Raw genomic sequence first — 18448 nt, 5'->3', positions numbered from 1 at the left:
ATGAAACTCCCATGCCATCCCATCGCTTCGTCTACTTGTAACTCTTGTAGTTATGTTGACCATTGTAGGCGGTCACTTTCTAACCCAACTGTTTTTTTTCTTCTTTTTTCTCTTTCTCTTCTCTCTCTCTTCTCTTCCCTTCTCTTCTCTTCTCTTCTCCACTCCAAGTCATCATTACCCCATTAGTCACTCCATCAGTTACTACTAAATCCAGCATCACTTCCACTGCAAATTCACATTTTCCAGTTCCCACACCACCTCACCTTCTCCCTCAACACCACTATATATGCTCTTCCATACTTAACATCGCTCGTAAAATCAAAACCCTCTCTCTCACTCTCTTCTTCTTCCAATTGCCTTAGCAGAGACACAGAACAAAACTTACCAAATCCAGTGTTAGTCTGTTAGATAACAAACGGTTTCTTCCCCATTTTACCCTACCCTTCTTCTTCAATTTTCTCTGGCGCTAAATTTTAGATCTTAAGGAGTAGCCATTACTGTTCATTTTGTTAATTCAAGAGAAAAGAAGATGATTACCTGGAAGGATCTCTACACTGTTTTGACGGCCGTGGTTCCCCTGTATGTGGCTATGATCTTAGCTTATGGTTCAGTTCGCTGGTGGAAGATCTTCACGCCGGACCAGTGCTCCGGCATAAACCGTTTTGTAGCCATATTTGCAGTTCCTTTGCTTTCTTTCCACTTCATCTCCACTAACGATCCTTACGCCATGAATTTCCGCTTCATCGCCGCCGATACTCTGCAAAAGATAATTTTGCTGGTGGTGTTAGGGATCTGGACCAACTTTACCAGAACAGGTAGCCTCGAGTGGATGATTACAATCTTCTCACTCTCGACCCTCCCAAACACTTTGGTCATGGGAATTCCTCTCCTCAGCGCCATGTACGGCAAATATTCCGGCACTTTAATGGTTCAGGTGGTGGTGTTGCAGTGTATCATCTGGTACACTCTTCTGCTTTTCCTCTTCGAGTACCGTGGTGCCAAGATGCTCATCATGGAACAGTTTCCTGATACAGCCGCATCAATCGTCTCTTTCAAGGTTGATTCCGACATCATGTCTTTAGATGGCCGTGATTTCCTGGAAACGGAGGCGGAGATCGGCGACGATGGAAAGCTTCATGTCTCCGTCAGGAAATCGAATGCGTCGAGGCGGTCACTGGCATTGACGCCGAGGCCGTCGAATCTCACCGGAGCTGAGATCTACAGCTTGAGCTCGTCAAGAAATCCAACTCCTAGGGGTTCCAATTTCAACAACGCAGATTTCTATTCCATGATGAATTGCCAAGGTTTTCCTGCAAGACATTCCAATTTCGGTTCTACAGATTTGTATTCTGTTCAATCTTCCAGGGGACCAACACCGAGACCATCAAATTTCGAGGAGAATTGCACACCTGGAGCAGCAGCAGCAGCACAGGCTTTGGGCTCTCCTCGCTTTGGTTTCTATCCTGCTCCAAATCCAGAAATCTCAGCTCCAGCACCTGCCACTAATAGTAAGAACCCTAACTCGAACAAGCAGCAGCAGCAGCAGGGTGCAGTTGCAGAATAAAGCGAACAATCATGATGCGAAGGAGCTTCACATGTTCGTCTGGAGTTCCAGTGCTTCTCCGGTGTCTGAAGGAGGTGGACTCCACGTGTTCGGCGGAGCAGATTTTGGTTCAGCGGAGCAATCAGGACGGTCAGATCAAGGCGCGAAGGAGATCCGAATGTTAGTTACTGATCATCCTCAAAATGGGGGAGACAAAGGTATTAATTAACAAATTAATTGCGTTAGATGTTCAAATTTTGTATAATTTAAGGTTAATCAATCTAATCTTCTTTGTTATTTTATAGAAACGACACCGGAAAATGAGGGTTTTGGGAGAGAAAATTTCAGCTTTCCAGGTGGAGACGACAGAGAAAAAGAAGGAATTGCTGATATGACGAAGCTAGGTTGCAGTTCCACGAAGGAATTGCACCCAAAAGCCACTGAAATTTCAGATTCCGGCGTCGCAAAACAGATGCCGCCGGCAAGTGTCATGACTCGTCTCATCTTAATAATGGTGTGGCGAAAACTTATTCGTAACCCTAATACCTATTCTAGCCTAATAGGCCTTGTTTGGTCTCTCATTGCCTTCAGGTGAGCTCATAAAAATCTTACTTTTTAAACACAATCTTCTGTGTTCGGGCAGGTTGCGTGTTGGATGTTTGTTTATGACTATTTGGATACATGCTCTGCAAAAACGCAAAGGATCTAGACTCGTAGTTTCTACTCAATTAATATTCGTTTTATTTTATTTACAGGTGGCATGTATCGATGCCAAATATAATAGAGGGTTCCATCTCCATCCTCTCTGATGCCGGTCTGGGAATGGCTATGTTCAGCTTAGGTGAGGGAATTTCCCTTTATATTTGTGTAAATGTTCACATTTCTAGAAATAAATGAACCGTATTTTCGGACCAGACCGGAACCAGTTACTGCGGAAGAGCCAATTAAGGCCAGAGTGCAGCGGTGTTTGCGGAAGATAGAACAAACCTGTTATTTTCATTTTTAATGAAAATTTGAAAATAGAAAGTCATTCTTCCGACAAGTGGGACCCCATTTTTTTTCAATTCGTGAATGGTGGGCCATCTCTTGTTATCTCTATAACTACATGATTGCGAAATTATAGAGTTCTTGTTAAACTTTTTTTTTTTTTTTTTTTTTTTTTGGGAAACCACATTTCATTCAACTGAAACAAAGTAGATATACCGAGCTACAAAGCCTGGAAACCAGGTAGGGAAATAGGCCGTCAACCTCCCCGGTGGGGCGCCTCCGGCCAGAGGCGCTCGCTGTGTCTCCTTGGGGAAGATTTGCACCTCTTTTCTGCTGTCTTAATTCCCTTTCATTGTCCACCACAGGGGTTTGTCTTGTCGTCGACTTGTGTTGCAAACATCGGCTCGCTTCATCTCTCGCCCCTCGCCCCTGGTTCCTTCTCTTGCGCTGGCTTCTCCTGGCCCTCGTGGCTTGTTAAACCTTTTAGGTTATGATGATTGCTGAGAATCAAGATGGGTTATTCTGTAATTAAATGATTATTTATGACAATGACTGGACTGGACTGGACTGGAGGGAGAACAATCAGCTATAAATGGTGGTTATAAACCAACCGACATGTGGGCCCTGCGCACGTTAGTTCATGTTTATTGTTTTCCGGTGGTCCATGGAAAAGAATGGGTTTGGGCTTTTAATGGGCTTTATGTCAATTTTGTTGACAGGATTGTTTATGGCTCTCCAACCCAAGATTATCGCATGCGGAAATTCTGTTGCAGCTTTTGCTATGGCTGTTAGATTCCTCACAGGCCCAGCTGTGATGGCTGCAGCATCCATTGCCGTTGGATTACGTGGCACCCTCCTCCACGTGGCTATTGTTCAGGTAACTTTAACTACTAATGAAGCCCAATTGAATGTATGGGCTCTAAATTGAACCAGCTTTCTTTCTATGAGATAGATTAAAGGACTTGAATATATTTTCTATTTTGAAAAATTTTCAGGCGGCATTACCTCAAGGGATAGTTCCTTTTGTGTTTGCCAAAGAGTACAATGTTCATCCGGCCATCCTCAGTACTGCGTAAGTAAAGATGAGTATTTTATAGAGCTTTGCTTCGTTTGCAGCCTTAATTGATGACTAATTATTGTTTGTCATAATCAATTATAGGGTCATATTTGGGATGCTTATAGCTTTGCCGATCACTTTAGTTTACTACATTCTTCTGGGATTGTGATGTATACTTGAGAGAAGGGTTCCAAGAAGAGATTCACACATCAAATTAAGGAAGAGTGCATCAAGATGTAATGGAGATTCAAGCTACAGACTCTTGCTGAGTCCTGGAGATACAGGTTCCATTCTTTGTATTTCAGTTGGGAACCAGAGGTTTGACGAATAGAAGATTCTTGGTGGAAGAGAAGAAGAAAGAAGAAGAAAACACAGAGCAGAAGAGCACTTCAACTGAAAGAAAGAAAAAAGAAAAAAAAAAAAAAACAAAGAGAGGAAATAGAGAAGGTCGTGATTGAACCTTAGATTTGTATGTACATGGAAATGTTCTGACTCGAAATCCACCTTCACGGTTGGGGGAAAAAGCATTGGGAAACATGGAATTTTTAACAAAAGAAGTCCTTATACAGATATGTATTCTTTAGAAAGGCACAGCTTGATTTTTGAGGCTTAAAAACTTCAGTGGTTACTGTTTTCTTCTTTGCCAAGGTCTTTCCTTCAGTGGTGCTTGTATAAAAAATTTTAAACTGAAGAGGATTTTGGTCATGATACATGAACCACTTAACTATCTGTGATTTTTGTGGAGAGGAGTTATAATACTCGTTCTTCTCACACTTTTCTGAAGAATCATCTCTATATACATGTAGACTACTAAAATGCATTAGGTTTGGAAAATTATATGAATAGTAATAATTGGTATTAGAAATCATTTCAGGTTTTATTTCTACCTCCATTCTCGGCTCCGCCTTGGTATGGTAGTTTGTCTCCAAATTTTGAGTATGACTTAGATCATGGATGTGAAGATAGCATATTTGACAAGAAAGTAGTAACTTAAATGTAACCCATAAGAAGAAAAAGATTCTTACAACATTGGAGAGAAGGGTTCTTTTCATATTCTCTCATAAAATGAAATGTAGCTTTCATACAAGAATCATTTTCTTTAAGCAAGATGTAGGGACTTCTTTTCACATTCTCTCATATAATGAATTGTGACGTACAAGAATCATTTTCTTTAGGTAAAATGTGGTCCATCTACTTGACAAATCCATCCCTCAACATCTCATTGATGTGCTTTCCATTCTCAGGGTAATTTAATCACATGATGAAATCACAATGGAAACATATAGGTAGAACCTTGAGGTAAAATGGTTGTGGAATCTGAATATTTGGTCGATTTTGTATTTTTGATTTCAATGTGGACCAGTGCTTTGTTTGAACACTATATTAGAGCAATCAAATGAACATGCATGACTACGACTTGACATGGCCCTTCACATGCAGGAGGTTGTGCATCACAAGAGCTTTCATTTTCAGGCTTTCAACATTTTTTTGCCTCATCATGAGCCATGGAAGAGACTCTTACTATGACAGGAAGAGCAATGCATTTGCGGCTCTAAAGAACTTTCTGGTTGTCTACTCACAAGAGCTTAGACTTCCACAAAGCACACCACCATACTAATATATCAAATGTCTCTTTATGTCTTTATGGGTACTAGAAGATGCAAGTTCTAATATTGAAATAAAGATGCGTGCCTATGTTAGGACTCAATCCCTTTAATGATGAGGTCGAATCCTTTATTCGTCAAGTTAGTAGTTGTATGCTCCTTTTACATTTATTCAATACACAATAAGAGTGAAATTTATGTGAGTTTCACTTCTGATATATTTTGTCAGTATTCGAAAATGAATTGCAATCCTATTGTATAATAAATAGATGTGAGAGAAGCACAGATCTCTACCCTAACAAGTAGAGGATTCAAACTTCCCTCACTCCGGCTTTGATTTATTATTATTATTTTTTTTAAAGTCTTCACCATTAATGAATGGACACGTAACTGAAACCCAACATTCTCATAGATCCCAAAGAAAGGGGATTAGCTTTTTAATTCAAAGAAAATGTGGATTTCCAAGGTCGGCTCCGGATTTTGTTGTCTAGATTGAAGCCATTGTTGGGTTAGAAGGAAGCACACGCAGAGCAAAGCAAATTAATTTCAACCAAAGGGTTTCAATTTGTTTGTTTGCTTGCTTTGTTTATTTCAATGCTGCGTTTGGTCGCTTTGGTTTTAATTTTTGAGAATTTGTTATGGATCCAAGAGTGGCCATGGTGTCAAAGTTGTATGGTGAGATTGGGGAAAGGTGCCTAATTTCAACTGTGCTAGGTTGGGATAAAGAGATGATTTCTCACGTGGGCAGCTTTGATTGGGTGCATAGTTCAATGCACCACGTGGATGCACTGGGTAGTGGGCCTGTGGATGTTAGGCACAGGCCCATCTTCGGCCCATCTATGTAGGGTTCATGAATCATTATGAGTGATGGTGAATTTTTCTCAAAACATGTCTTGCAAAGTGACTCCCACATATTTGATTTTTGAGAGGTGTTTCTTGGATATGGAAGTAGGTGTGGCAATATATGTTTTGGAAAAGGAATCTAATTAACCAACTTAACATGCAGAGAGTAGGCTACAAATTAATGATTGGACCACATTTTCCAGTCATGGCCAAGTTTTGAGCCATCTTTAACATCTTTGGGCCCATTGAGGTGACCTTGGCTGTTGGGTGGGCCAAGACCTGACCTAAACTAAGAAAGAGAGAATTTGGGGAGGGGGGGGTGAGGAAAGCCCAAGGATGGGCTGGCCATGGGTTTGGGTTAAAAGTTACAACTCTAGGGTTGGCACAATCCCAATGGTAGACATCACAAGCAGCACCATCAAGGACATTGTATTTTAGTGAAATCCATGGGGATAGCGGATAGGGTTCATGGCAAGTCCGGATCCTGTATCGGCATCAAGGTAGAGGTCTGTGCTCCGCTTTTACCTCTCCAACTAGACCACATATTAAGAGAATGATTTACATGGAGTCCACTGGAATACACCTCTAATTTATTTTGTCAATACTCAAAGATGATGCTTACATTCATTATGTAATAAAGAAGTGTGAGGGGAGCACAAACCTCTAACCTAACATATAGAGGATATCCATACTTGTTACTGGTAGGTCGATGTTGCCCAACCTGTTGTGTTCCACAACTCAGGTGAACTTGGGCAGTTGCTTTAGGGCCTATTTGGTTACATGAGTCTGAAGATTTCAAATTTATTGAGTCATAATTCATAAAATTAACTGTTTGGTTAATTAAATCTGTGGATAATTTTATGAATCTCTAAATTTCATGAATCCATGGATTTTCACAACCAAATGGGTATAAATCTTGCATTCATGAATCCAGAGATTTGAAATCTCTTGATTCATGTAATGAAGATATTATGGAATATAAGGCAGGGCTTTACCTCGGGCTCCAAGGGGATTTAAACTCTGATCTCCTACTTGGAGTTGTTGATCATTTTTCACAAACTGAGACACTCCTCGGGATTAAGTCTGTTAAGATTTAAAAATAGAAGAATAAAGTCAATCATCTCTTATGATTCTCTGGAGTGTCTCTTTCATGCATCCTTTAATTTCTTGGGTGGAAGAGTTCATTTTTCTCTTCTGCTCTTTTTCTGGGATTGGTTTTATGTGGAACGAGCAGGTATGGAAGCATCACAAGGACAACTGGGTCCATGTTCATGAGGTTACCATGCTTAGCCATGTGATCTTTTGGGTCCTAAGGATCAAAAGTCCAATGGGTCTGCATTATTGAAAGTTATAAGGAGGATAGAAAGGTGTAAGGTTTACGATAGGATCCAACCAAAGGCAGTGACTGTTCCTTTCCCATTGAAGATATAAAGTTTTGGTAGGTCTACTTGGACTTTTGTAGGAATTCATCTTTAGTTTCTTTCTTCTAAAAAGGCAAGAAATGGGCCAAAAAGCTTATGTTAACTACTTTTATTTTTATGTCCTCATCAGGGTTCCAGATCTTCATGCACACCCTAGCTCTAAGACTTTGAAAAGGGAAATGTGTGGATGTTAAAATGGAAGGCTGTACACAGTACCAGTATTCAATAATAGATGTTGCAGGTGATGAATATGTCAAACCATGAGGAAGAAACCAAACAAACAATCATACATGAATTTAACTTAGACTTGCCACAAATACGTACGTTCAGTTCAGATCTTCTATCGACCGTGTACGAAAAACTTTCTCGGCCTGACAAGATGTTCTCCTAATTTGCTTCTAATTGGGACTCAGAACGTAACCCATTTATGGTACTTGTCTAGTGGGGTTTACTCAAGAATGCTAAGGGCTAGGGTCTGTTTAGAGTTTTTCACGCATAGGTAAGTATCTAACATTTGGTATCAAAGCTGGCACCAGAGTGCATACGTGCACATGCACATGCACACATGAAAAGATCAGTTGGGCATTAAAGAGGATGTGGGGAGGGGCCTGAGGTTTAATAAGCATAGACAAGTGCATATTGTGATGTCCTCGTGCACTTGGCTGCATTCGCAACAGCCAGCTTGGCTTGGGACCATTTGCTTATGGTTGTAAGGTGAGTTCAGACCCTACACAAGCAATCTCATTCTTCTTCTTCTTCTAGATAGGAACTGGAAAACGTTACGGACAAGTATTCAATCTAGGTGCATGTATTAATCTCTTGGTAGTCGAGTTGGGCCAGTGATGTAACTAAAGGGTGTGGACTAGAAGCATAAAGCTGTGAGGTCATGACAATAATGAAAACATACAAAGCAAGCAAAATCAATACAAGGAGAAAGAGAGAATGAAACCCAGAGAGAGAGAGAGAGAGATAGAGAAAGAGTAATGGTGCTTGTACGGTAAACTACCGACACAGGTCCTTGGTTGGGGCCTTGGGGGTCCAACAATGGCAAAAGGTTCTTTTACAAACCGAGCCATGACAAAGCACATTTGGCATTTTGTCAAGCTTGTTCCCTGAATATTTCTTTCTCGTCTAAGTTCTATCTGAATTGTTAATTTATCAATTGGATTGATCTCGGGAAGCTTCGCCCCTGGACAAATCAGATTCACTGTAAGTTCTCTTTTTCGGTAGATTTCATTGAGCAAGACAAGCAAGGCTGATGTCTGTAAGTTGTTGTTTTAATTATGTTACAAGGGATCTCAATGTTGATAAGTAATCATTGTAAGAACAAGTGAGAAAACAAAGAAATGTCAAACCCTTGATCACCTGTTAGTAACAGGTGTTGATCATTCTTAACTAACCAATCTTTTATGGTGATTTCTATAGTTCTTAGTTCAATTTGTGTGTGTTTAGTTTGGAGCATCACACAATGGACTTATTGTGGCCTATGGGCCGGTTTTAGACACCATAAAGAGAAAGGAAAATTTCTCAGATGGTCAGATTTTTAAAATCATTTACTCAATAAGATTTTTTTTGGTAGAATATTCAATAAGATATTTAAAAAATAAGATTTTTTTTTTTGTAAGAATACTCAATAAATTAATTTTTTCAAATTACCTCAAGAGAAAATACTGAAATTAGTTAGGTAAGAAAAATTACATCCTCCGTAATTCCTTTTCCTCCGGTTCCCTCGTAGGATTGTGCCATGTGGGATTTAATAATTATTTTTAAAAATAAAATTCATTTGAATAAAAAGTTTAAAATATCTTATTAAGTAAATATTTTTTTAAATCTCATCATTTGAAAAATTTTCCAAAAAGAGAAATAAATACCTTTTCACGTTTCTTGAAAATGGACTTATTACGTTGGGCCTCATATTGATTTCAGGCCTAACATGGGCACTTTCTTAGCTCAAATAGTTGTTTAGGCATGTTTTCTCAAATGGACAACGGGCCTATGGTATTGGGCTCGACTTCGATGTGTATTTCTTCTCCAGAAATACTCAAATCCACTCCATAATTCTGGACAATTAATTGACTTGTTGGGCGTGAAATTTATTATATAGGTCCATTTTAGGCCCAATAAATAGACATTTTTCTGGTGTCCAAGCTGGGCCCATACACATAGATAGTCAATGTGATCAATTTTTTGACAAGAAAAAAATGTAATATAATTTTCTTATAGACGATCTTCATACATCACATCAAAAGATTGAAGTTGAATTTATAAGATAAAAAAATATAAAATATGTTTTAATTTAATTATAATTCTTTAACAGGGAGAGAAATAGATGATCAAATTTTCTTCTCAAAAAATGAATGGATTAAATTTCAGTCAACATTCACATTTAAAGGTAGACCAAAAATTTCGTCTAATCTAAGCACTGCGAATTTGAGCTGCTACGAACCCCTAAAACTCCTATTTCTCAGGGATTCAGGAATTGTCAGAGCCATATCCATGGGGACTAATCTCTGCTCTTCCCTTGTTTGAGTTACTGTCAAGAGAGGCCACAGTCCAAGGTCGTTGAGGAGCAGCCAGGAAACATTGTTGAGAATTTGAAACTTCTCGCTGAGGTGCACCCCTAACTTCCTCTTTGTTTCTTTTTCTTCGGACAGTTCATGTGGGATTTCCGTAGAACTGGTGCGAGATAATCTGTAACCCATTTGGGCTTTATATATCGTTTTTATAAGAATATATGGAACTTGGTTTACGTATTCTGGAATTTCATTTTTTGTCTTCTTGCTTTCATATGTGTCTCTCTTCTTGATTCTTTTTATGAAACGAAACTAGTCTAATTCTCTTGCTCTTTAATATCTTCAAATAATTTTTGTTTTGCCTGTTCATTAACAGGTTGAACTGCATCTAAAGTTGATATTGGGACTTCATGAATATTGGTCTAAGTATTCCTGAAATGCATAAGATGGAAATTGTTGGTATTTAGATGCTGGATTAGTTTTTGCAAATCAGCTCGCATCAGTTCAAAATGCATTAGACGTTGCAAACATGGATGCTTTTGAAAAAACAAAGACTGATATTAATATCTGGACACTATTTTCGCAGTCTTCTGTCACCATTTTCTTGGATTGGTTCTGTTTTCTCCCACGTAGTATTCCTATTACTCTTATCCATTTCATGGGCTTGCAAGAGACGCATGATGCCCATCTCTGGAACTCCTAAACCATTGCTGAAGAATACATATTTTTCATACTATCGATCAGCCCTCATATCTTGCTTAAGTTTCTCTTTCTGTCAACTTCTCCTATTCGTGTTAAACTCTCTCTCTGACTATAACTATGGTTGGCCTCATCTAAAAGCCGAAGTCCTCCCATACGATCTTTCAATCAAAACACTAACTTGGTTTGCAAACTCTGCTTACTTACACTTCCAGTTTTCTCAATCAGGTGATCATAGGTTTCCAATTCTACTAAGAGCCTGGTGGGCCTTTTACTGTCTGATGTCTTGCTCTTACCTGTCTATACATATGTATTTGCATTGGAAGTATTCGTTGTCCCTACCATTTCTACTATGGTTCTCTGATGCTACATCCATTATTGCTGGTTTGTTGTTATGTAATGCTGCAATATTTGGCAAGGAGCGAGAAGATAATGATGCCCTTCTTGTAGAGCCTCTTTTGAATAGTAAATCTAATCCAAGTAGTGTTGAAAACAAGGAAGGATCAAATTGTGGTGGAGAGAATGTAAGTCCTTATGCAAATGCCAATATTCTTAGTATTTTTACCTTCAGTTGGGTGAATCCTTTGCTAGCACTTGGGTGCAAAAAAAGGCTGGACCTTGAAGATGTTCCTCACCTTGCTAATCGTAACAGAGCCAAGGTGGTCTTTGCTCATTGTAGAAGCAAACTTGAACCTGATGGTAATAAGATGGATATTGTCAATCATACACGCGCACTCAAGTTGGTGAAGATATTGATTCTCTCAATACGGAAAGAAATTCTATTGACGGCTTTATTCTCCATTATAGACACTTTGGCTTCTTATATCGGGCCATATCTTATTGATGCTTTTGTCCAATATCTCAACAGCCCACACCAACTAAAAGATGAAGGTTATATGTTAATATTGGTTTTCTTTCTTTCAAAGCTCATAAGAAGCCTCTCACAGAGGCACTTGTTCTTTCAACTGCGAAACATGGGGAATATTGTCCGTACTGCCTTGTTAGCAATAAGTTATAAGAAGGTTCTCAAGCTTTCAAGTCAATCAAAACGGGATCATAGTAGTGGAGAGAACATTAATTTGATAAGTGTTGACATTGAAAGAATTGGTTTCTTCAGTTGGTACTTACACAATATATGGAAGGTGCCTCTTCAAATTGTTTTAGCATTGCTGATCTTATACAAGAATCTTGGACTTGCTTCACTTGTAGCTTTTGTTACCACAATAGTTTTGATGTTAGCAAATGTTCCTTTGGGAAAATTACAGGACAAATTTCAGGGAAAATTAATGGATTCAAAAGATCAAAGGATGAAGATGACATCTGAATCTTTAAAGAATATGAGCATTCTCAAGCTCCATGCCTGGGAGATGAAGTTCTTGGACAAGATAATTGAGCTTAGGAAGTTGGAAACAAAATGGCTAAAGAAGTTACTTTATACATCAGCTCTTACTGGCTCTGTTTATATGTCTGCCCCCATGTTCGTATCAATGGTTACCTTTGGTTTTTGTGTACTAATGGGAATTCCATTAGAGTCAGGGAAGATTTTATCCGCATTAACAACACTTGAGATACTGCGAGGACCAATTTATAATCTCCCTAGCACAATCTCTATGGTAGTTCAAGCTAAAATCTCTCTTGATAGGATAACCACATTCCTTTATCTCGATGATCTTGATTCAGATATAGTACAAAGGCTTCAAAAAGATTGCGATGAAGTTGCTATTGAGATGGTCAATGGAAGTTTCTCTTGGGACCTTCAGCTCCCTAATCCCACACTAAAAAATCTTAATTTTCGAGTGTGTCATGGCATGAAAGTTGCTATTTGTGGTACCATTGGTTCAGGAAAGTCAAGCCTAATTTCATGTATACTAGGAGAAATGCCAAAGGTATCTGGAACTATAATGTTGAATGGGACGAAGGCTTATGTTCCACAATCACCTTGGATACAAAGTGGCAAGATAGCAGACAATATATTATTTGGTAAAGAAATGAACAAAAAAAAGTATGAGATGATACTTAAAGCATGTTCATTGACTAAGGACCTAGAATCATTAGATTCTGGAGACCAGACAATTGTAGGAGACAAGGGGGTCAATCTCAGTGGTGGCCAAAAACAAAGAATCCAAATTGCACGTGCTTTATACTATGATGCTGACATTTATTTACTTGATGATCCTTTTAGTGCCGTGGATGTTCATACAGGAACTCATCTAGTTAAGGTAAATTTTCTTTGACCTTAACTTCCAAATTTTCATTTGATGTGATCTCATTGTGTAAATTAGAATCTTGTTCATTACAAACTGATGCCAGATTTGATTTGGGTACATATATTCCACTTCATTTATACATGATTGAAATAAAGTGAAAAGAAAAATCAAACCAAATGATTTTTTAAAATAAATTACCCCCTATATTTATTTGAAAATCAAAACATGCCAAATCTGGTTAAGTTTGATCTGTAAATAGATTTGAGGGAATGGAATTATGTAAATCTAAACAAATAAGACATAAAATGTTCAATTATGCATGTATATATACAGATATGAACATACAATTTGTCTGTGACAGGAATGCTTGCTTGGAATCTTGGGTTCGAAAACAGTACTTTATGTAACCCACCAAGTAGAGTTTTTATCCTTTGCTGATCTTATCTTGGTGAGATGTCATTTTTTCTTTCAATTTGAAATCCTTTGACCTGATTAAGAGTTATTATTTACCTTTTTATCATTTACTTTTGTTTTATAGGTTATGAAAGATGGAAAAATTACTCAAGCAGGAAAGCATGAAGAAATTCTTAATTCAGGAACTGATTTTATGGACTTAGTAAACCCACATCAGAAAACTCTAGCAAAAATTAATTCTATTGAACATGGAGGTGATTTGGATAAATTAGTTAATAGTGAGGAAAATGATAGTAATATGCTACATGGTAAGAAGTCTACTCAAGATGATATGGAAAGGGAATCAATCGTAGAGGAAAAAACAGAGGATGCGATAGGGCCAGGAAGGCAACTTGTACAAGAAGAAACAAGAGAAAAAGGTGGCATTGGTCTGTCTTTATATTGGAAATATTTTACCACTGCACATAAAGGGGCCCTCGTACCATTTATATTACTAGCAGAAATTCTTTATCAACTTCTCCGAATTATTAGCAGTTACTGGATAGTGTTGGCTACCCCCATCTCGAAGGATAAGGGATCTCATTATGAAGGATCTACTATTATCTTTGTTTATATTACTTTAACCCTTGGAAGAGCTCTTTGTGAACTCACTAGGATAATGCTCATTGTAACTACTGGTTATAAAACAGCCACTATTCTCTTCAGTAAAATGCATTTAAGCATTTTTCATGCTCCTTTGTCATTCTTTGATTCTACTCCAAGCGGAAGGATTCTTAATCGGGTCAGGTATCTTTAATTCTTTTAGACATAAATGATTTTATTGGTTACCTTTAAAAAATGATATTGTTCTAAATAAAATTTATTTTCATGTCTAGGCATCCACAGATCAAAGTGTAGTTGATACCTCTATTCCACGTCAAATTGAAGAACTTCTTATCTCAACCATAGATTTCTTAGGAACTATTGTAGTCATGTCACAGATTTCATGGCAGATGTTAATAATTTTTATTCCAATGTCTGCAACATGCGTTTGGTACCAGGTAATTCTCTAACTATTTTCTTTTCTCATGAGTAACCATATATGCTTCATTGTTAATTAGCAATAACACAAAGTGAACACCTTGCTAATTAATAAATCTTGAAATTGGATTCTTCACACATTTATATGCTTGAGTATGAATTTGTTAACTTAAACCTTAGTAATTTCTTGAATCTTGAAATATTTTCAATCGAACTGTTTCTTAAACTGATGCAAAGTTATTTTGCTGCTCTTACCTAGACTATTTGAGAATAAATAGCGAAATAAGTAATATCGTACTAAAAGAAAATAACAATTGATAAAACTTAATACATGAATCCTCATTTTTATGATAGATGAATGACAGACCAATTTACAATTACAAAAGCAAACTATAAAATAATTTAATTAAAATGGTACATTGTAAAGAGTTTTAATTTTCTAATGCTGGTTTTTTTTTTTTCCGGCTAAAAGTTTATTTTATTAAAAAAAATAAGTAAAAAATTACATTTGCTAATGATAGTTAATAATTAACTTTGAATAACTAAAGAATAAAGTATAGAGACATGTCCAATATTGCAAAACCTTCAGCAGTCATAACAATTTTCAGTTCATGTGTAGAGTACAAATAATCATTTGGATAAATTGAATCCCTTATTAGTTTGTCATGATACCAACAATTGAATTTCTCGATTAATAGAAGAACAATATTGACAATTTTGATCAATAAAATGTCAAATTGAATGATTGAGATCTTCTGTCTAACTTTTTGTTTACGTTCTTTAAAACCATTTGAATCAAGTGACGATTCAAATGCATCTTAAAAATGTTACAGGAATCCAATTAATTTGTTAATTAGTTCATTATAACTTTAATAAATATCTCATTATTTTATTTAATAACTATCCTTGAAACAAAACAAATTTAAAATAAATTTAAAATTGATAGACAAACAAGTGGTGATTGAGATCTTCTCGTATCTTTTCTCACGAAGTAGACATCAATTAGACATGCTGTTAACATTGTATTGATTTTTTTAAATGATCTTGTGTTGCAGCGATATTACGTACCTGCAGCACGAGAACTATCACGCATAGTTGGAGTATGTCAGACTCCAATCTTACAGCATTTTACAGAATCTAATTTAGGTTCAACCATAATCAGATGTTTCAATCAAGAAGAGAGGTTTATGGATACAAACTTAAAGTTGGTGGATGAGTATTTTCGGCCCAAATTTTATCTCTCTGGTGCAATGGAGTGGTTATGTTTCCGTATGGAGATGCTAGCGTCAATCACATATGCTTTTTCTTTAGCTTTTTTGATCTTAGTGCTGAAGGGAGTACTTAATCCTGGTAAAAATTATCTTAAGATTTAATGGAACAGTTGTTTAGAGAAACCATGTTGATTGCTCAAACAATGATTTTTTTTTTTTTTTTTTTTTTTTTAATTGAAGGTGTTTTGGGCTTAACAGTCACATATGGGCTTAGTTTCAGTATGCATGGGGTTATATGGGATCTAAGTAGTCTTGAGAACAAAATCATATCCGTTGAGAGAATTCTACAGTATGTAAATATTCCTAAGGAGCCTCCTTTGGTGATTGGCGAGAATAGGCCAAGTCATGAATGGCCGTCACAAGGGAAAGTTGATATAGCTAACCTACGGGTAATCCTCAACCAAGCTAGCGTCCTTTAATCTTTGTCTTTTTACTTGTTTCCTCAGTTTATGGAATAGAACATTCGAAGCTTAAGCGTATTCAATTTTTTTTGCTCTTTGTGGAATGTTGCAAAGCTTCATAAGTTGACTATTTATCATGTATGCAGGTCCGATATGCCCCACACCTTCCTATTATCTTGCGAGGTCTCACATGTACTTTCCTTGGAGGAACAAAGATTGGTATTGTTGGACGAACAGGAAGCGGTAAATCAACACTTATAAAAACTCTATTTCGCTTGCTTGAACCTACAGTTGGCCAAATTTGTATAGATGGTGTCAACATTAGTACAATTGGTTTACATGACTTGAGGTCAAGATTGAGCATTATCCCCCAGGACCCAATAATGTTTGAGGGGACTTTAAGAAGCAATATTGACCCACTTGAAGAGTACAGTGATGAAGAAATTTGGGAGGTGAGCTCTCAACTATTTTAAACATTTAAGGAACAATACATAATCAACAAAGATTACATATATAGACTAGAGGGATAGCTCTCTGTATGAACTCTTTTCTTTTTTCATGATTGCCTGTTTTTATTTGTTTACTTATATTTACATTTGCATATTGAAACTAATTCATTGGGAGTATATGATCACCTTTGAGCTTGGCTTAATTGGCCATAGATATTCTCTTAATTAGGTATAGGATTTGCATTATATTCTCTTAATTAGGTATAGGATTTGCATTATTTTACTACCATGTTTTCCATTGCCATTTAGACTCCCTTGCTTTAATATCATCTTTTCATCTCCTGACGCATAATGATTCTTTGCTGCCTTGACCAATCAATAAGGTGCTAAGGTTATATGCTCTTTTTGTTTCATAGGCTTTAGATAAATGTCAACTTGGTGATGAAGTAAGAAAGAAGGAAGGGAAGCTTGATTTTATAGGTTGGTTTTTAATCAAATCTTACTTTATACCGAAATTGCTTTATCTCCATTCTTGTGACATTCAATCTGTACCAGAGTTTGTTAACACCAACTACTAGTGCAAAAGTGCAAGATCTTTCCAAAATATACTTATATCTAACTTTTAGAGCACAACACAACCTCCTAGGCGATCTTCTTTGACATAAAGTGGGGAAAAAGTTAATGAGATCAAAAAAAGCTAACTCACTTTCATATGATTGATGTTGTTGCAGTGACTGAGAACGGAGAAAATTGGAGCATGGGTCAAAGGCAATTAGCTTGTTTAGGGCGAGTATTGCTCAAAAGGAACAAAGTGTTGATACTTGATGAAGCTACAGCATCAGTGGATGCAGCAACTGACTATATAATTCAAAAAACGCTTAGGGAACACTTCTCAGAGGCTACTATCATCATAGTCGCACATCGAATATCATCGATTCTAGATACCGATATGGTTCTTCTTCTCGACAATGGTTAGTAGCTAGTAATAAGAGACTAATTAAGATCAATGGAGTCCACAGATATTGGTAACATGTCATTGTTTTTTATTTTTTCAGAGATTACCTTATTAGAATTTCATGTTTTCCATTTTTGACAGGACGAATAATGGAATATGATTCTCCAACCAAATTGCTAGAGATCAAGACATCATTGTTTGCAAAGCTTGTAAAGGAGCATATTCGAAGATGTAGTTCATAGTTTTTAAAAATCTAAATGAGTGAGTGTTGAATGTTCATATGTACACATATAAGCTTTCTACTAGAATGAGATGCATTGCCATTTTAACAGTGGCAAACGGGGATGAGACTGTAGAATAAGTATCATGATTTGAATTTGCATTGGCTTTCAGTTGAAGTGCTTGAATAGGAAATAGGATAAAAGGCGGAAAATCATGAATAGTTTCTCCATGCATGTTCTACACTTTAGAGATCAGCCTTAACTAAGTAGGTAGTATATTTAGAGAGCTGCACAAATATGTATATCATGTGGAATATGTCAAGACTTAGTCAATGCCTAAATTTCTGGTAACAGTTTTTGCTATGATTATATTTGTGCAGCCAACCATATTGAAACTTGTATGGCTGAAGTTCTTCACAAGAAAAAAGATATCTTTTTGACTGAATACAACACATACCAATCAAGCAATTGATTCAAACCAATGGTTCCGTTCAGAAATGGAAAGAAGTCCTTCGGTTCTTTTTCTTGTTTTTTCTTTAATTTTTCTTTCATTTCAAGTAACCAAAGCTGTGAAAAGGAAAATGTACCGATCGACCCATTGCCCAAAGAGAAACACCTAAAATGCACAAATTCACGGCTAGTATTTTGACAACCTAAAGAAATGCTTTGAAGCACCTGGTGGGCAATTTCATGGAAACTATTGAACATATATGATCATACGAAGATGATCTCCCACAACTCATATGCTACAATTTGGGAGTACGTATTTTTTGCTTTACCAAAAAATTTTAAAAAATAAATAACTAAATAACCTGGAATTTTTCTTTGTTCTTTAAAAATAAA

The 18448-nt window shown here is 36.9% G+C and overlaps 2 protein-coding genes across 2 annotated transcripts; both read left to right on the top strand.

The window, feature by feature from the left end:
* The first annotated feature begins 151 nt into the window (after nt 1-151).
* On the top strand, nt 152-4017 carry LOC149001179 (auxin efflux carrier component 7-like). The gene is given in 7 exon segments (XM_089139646.1): nt 152-1557; nt 1559-1761; nt 1849-2134; nt 2299-2384; nt 3250-3407; nt 3526-3602; nt 3690-4017. Coding segments are annotated over 7 exon segments (1905 nt in total). The 5' UTR covers nt 152-529; the 3' UTR covers nt 3757-4017.
* Nucleotides 4018-11155: 7138 nt separating this feature from the next.
* On the top strand, nt 11156-17626 carry LOC149001178 (ABC transporter C family member 3-like). The gene is made up of 10 exons (XM_089141084.1): nt 11156-12886; nt 13236-13322; nt 13413-14069; nt 14164-14328; nt 15364-15658; nt 15760-15968; nt 16127-16432; nt 16846-16909; nt 17161-17400; nt 17526-17626. The coding sequence occupies exons 1-10, from the start codon at nt 11375-11377 to the stop codon at nt 17624-17626; spliced, it is 3636 nt and encodes a 1211-aa protein (XP_088997210.1). The 5' UTR covers nt 11156-11374.
* The last annotated feature ends 822 nt before the right edge of the window (nt 17627-18448 follow it).

Source organism: Hakea prostrata, chromosome 11 (assembly GCF_041222555.1).
Source record: "Hakea prostrata isolate BN-2017 chromosome 11, UWA_Hpros_2, whole genome shotgun sequence".
Classification (NCBI taxonomy): domain Eukaryota; kingdom Viridiplantae; phylum Streptophyta; class Magnoliopsida; order Proteales; family Proteaceae; genus Hakea; species Hakea prostrata.
Note: the sequence above shows the minus strand (reverse complement) of the source record. Positions and strands in the feature narration are given on the sequence as shown.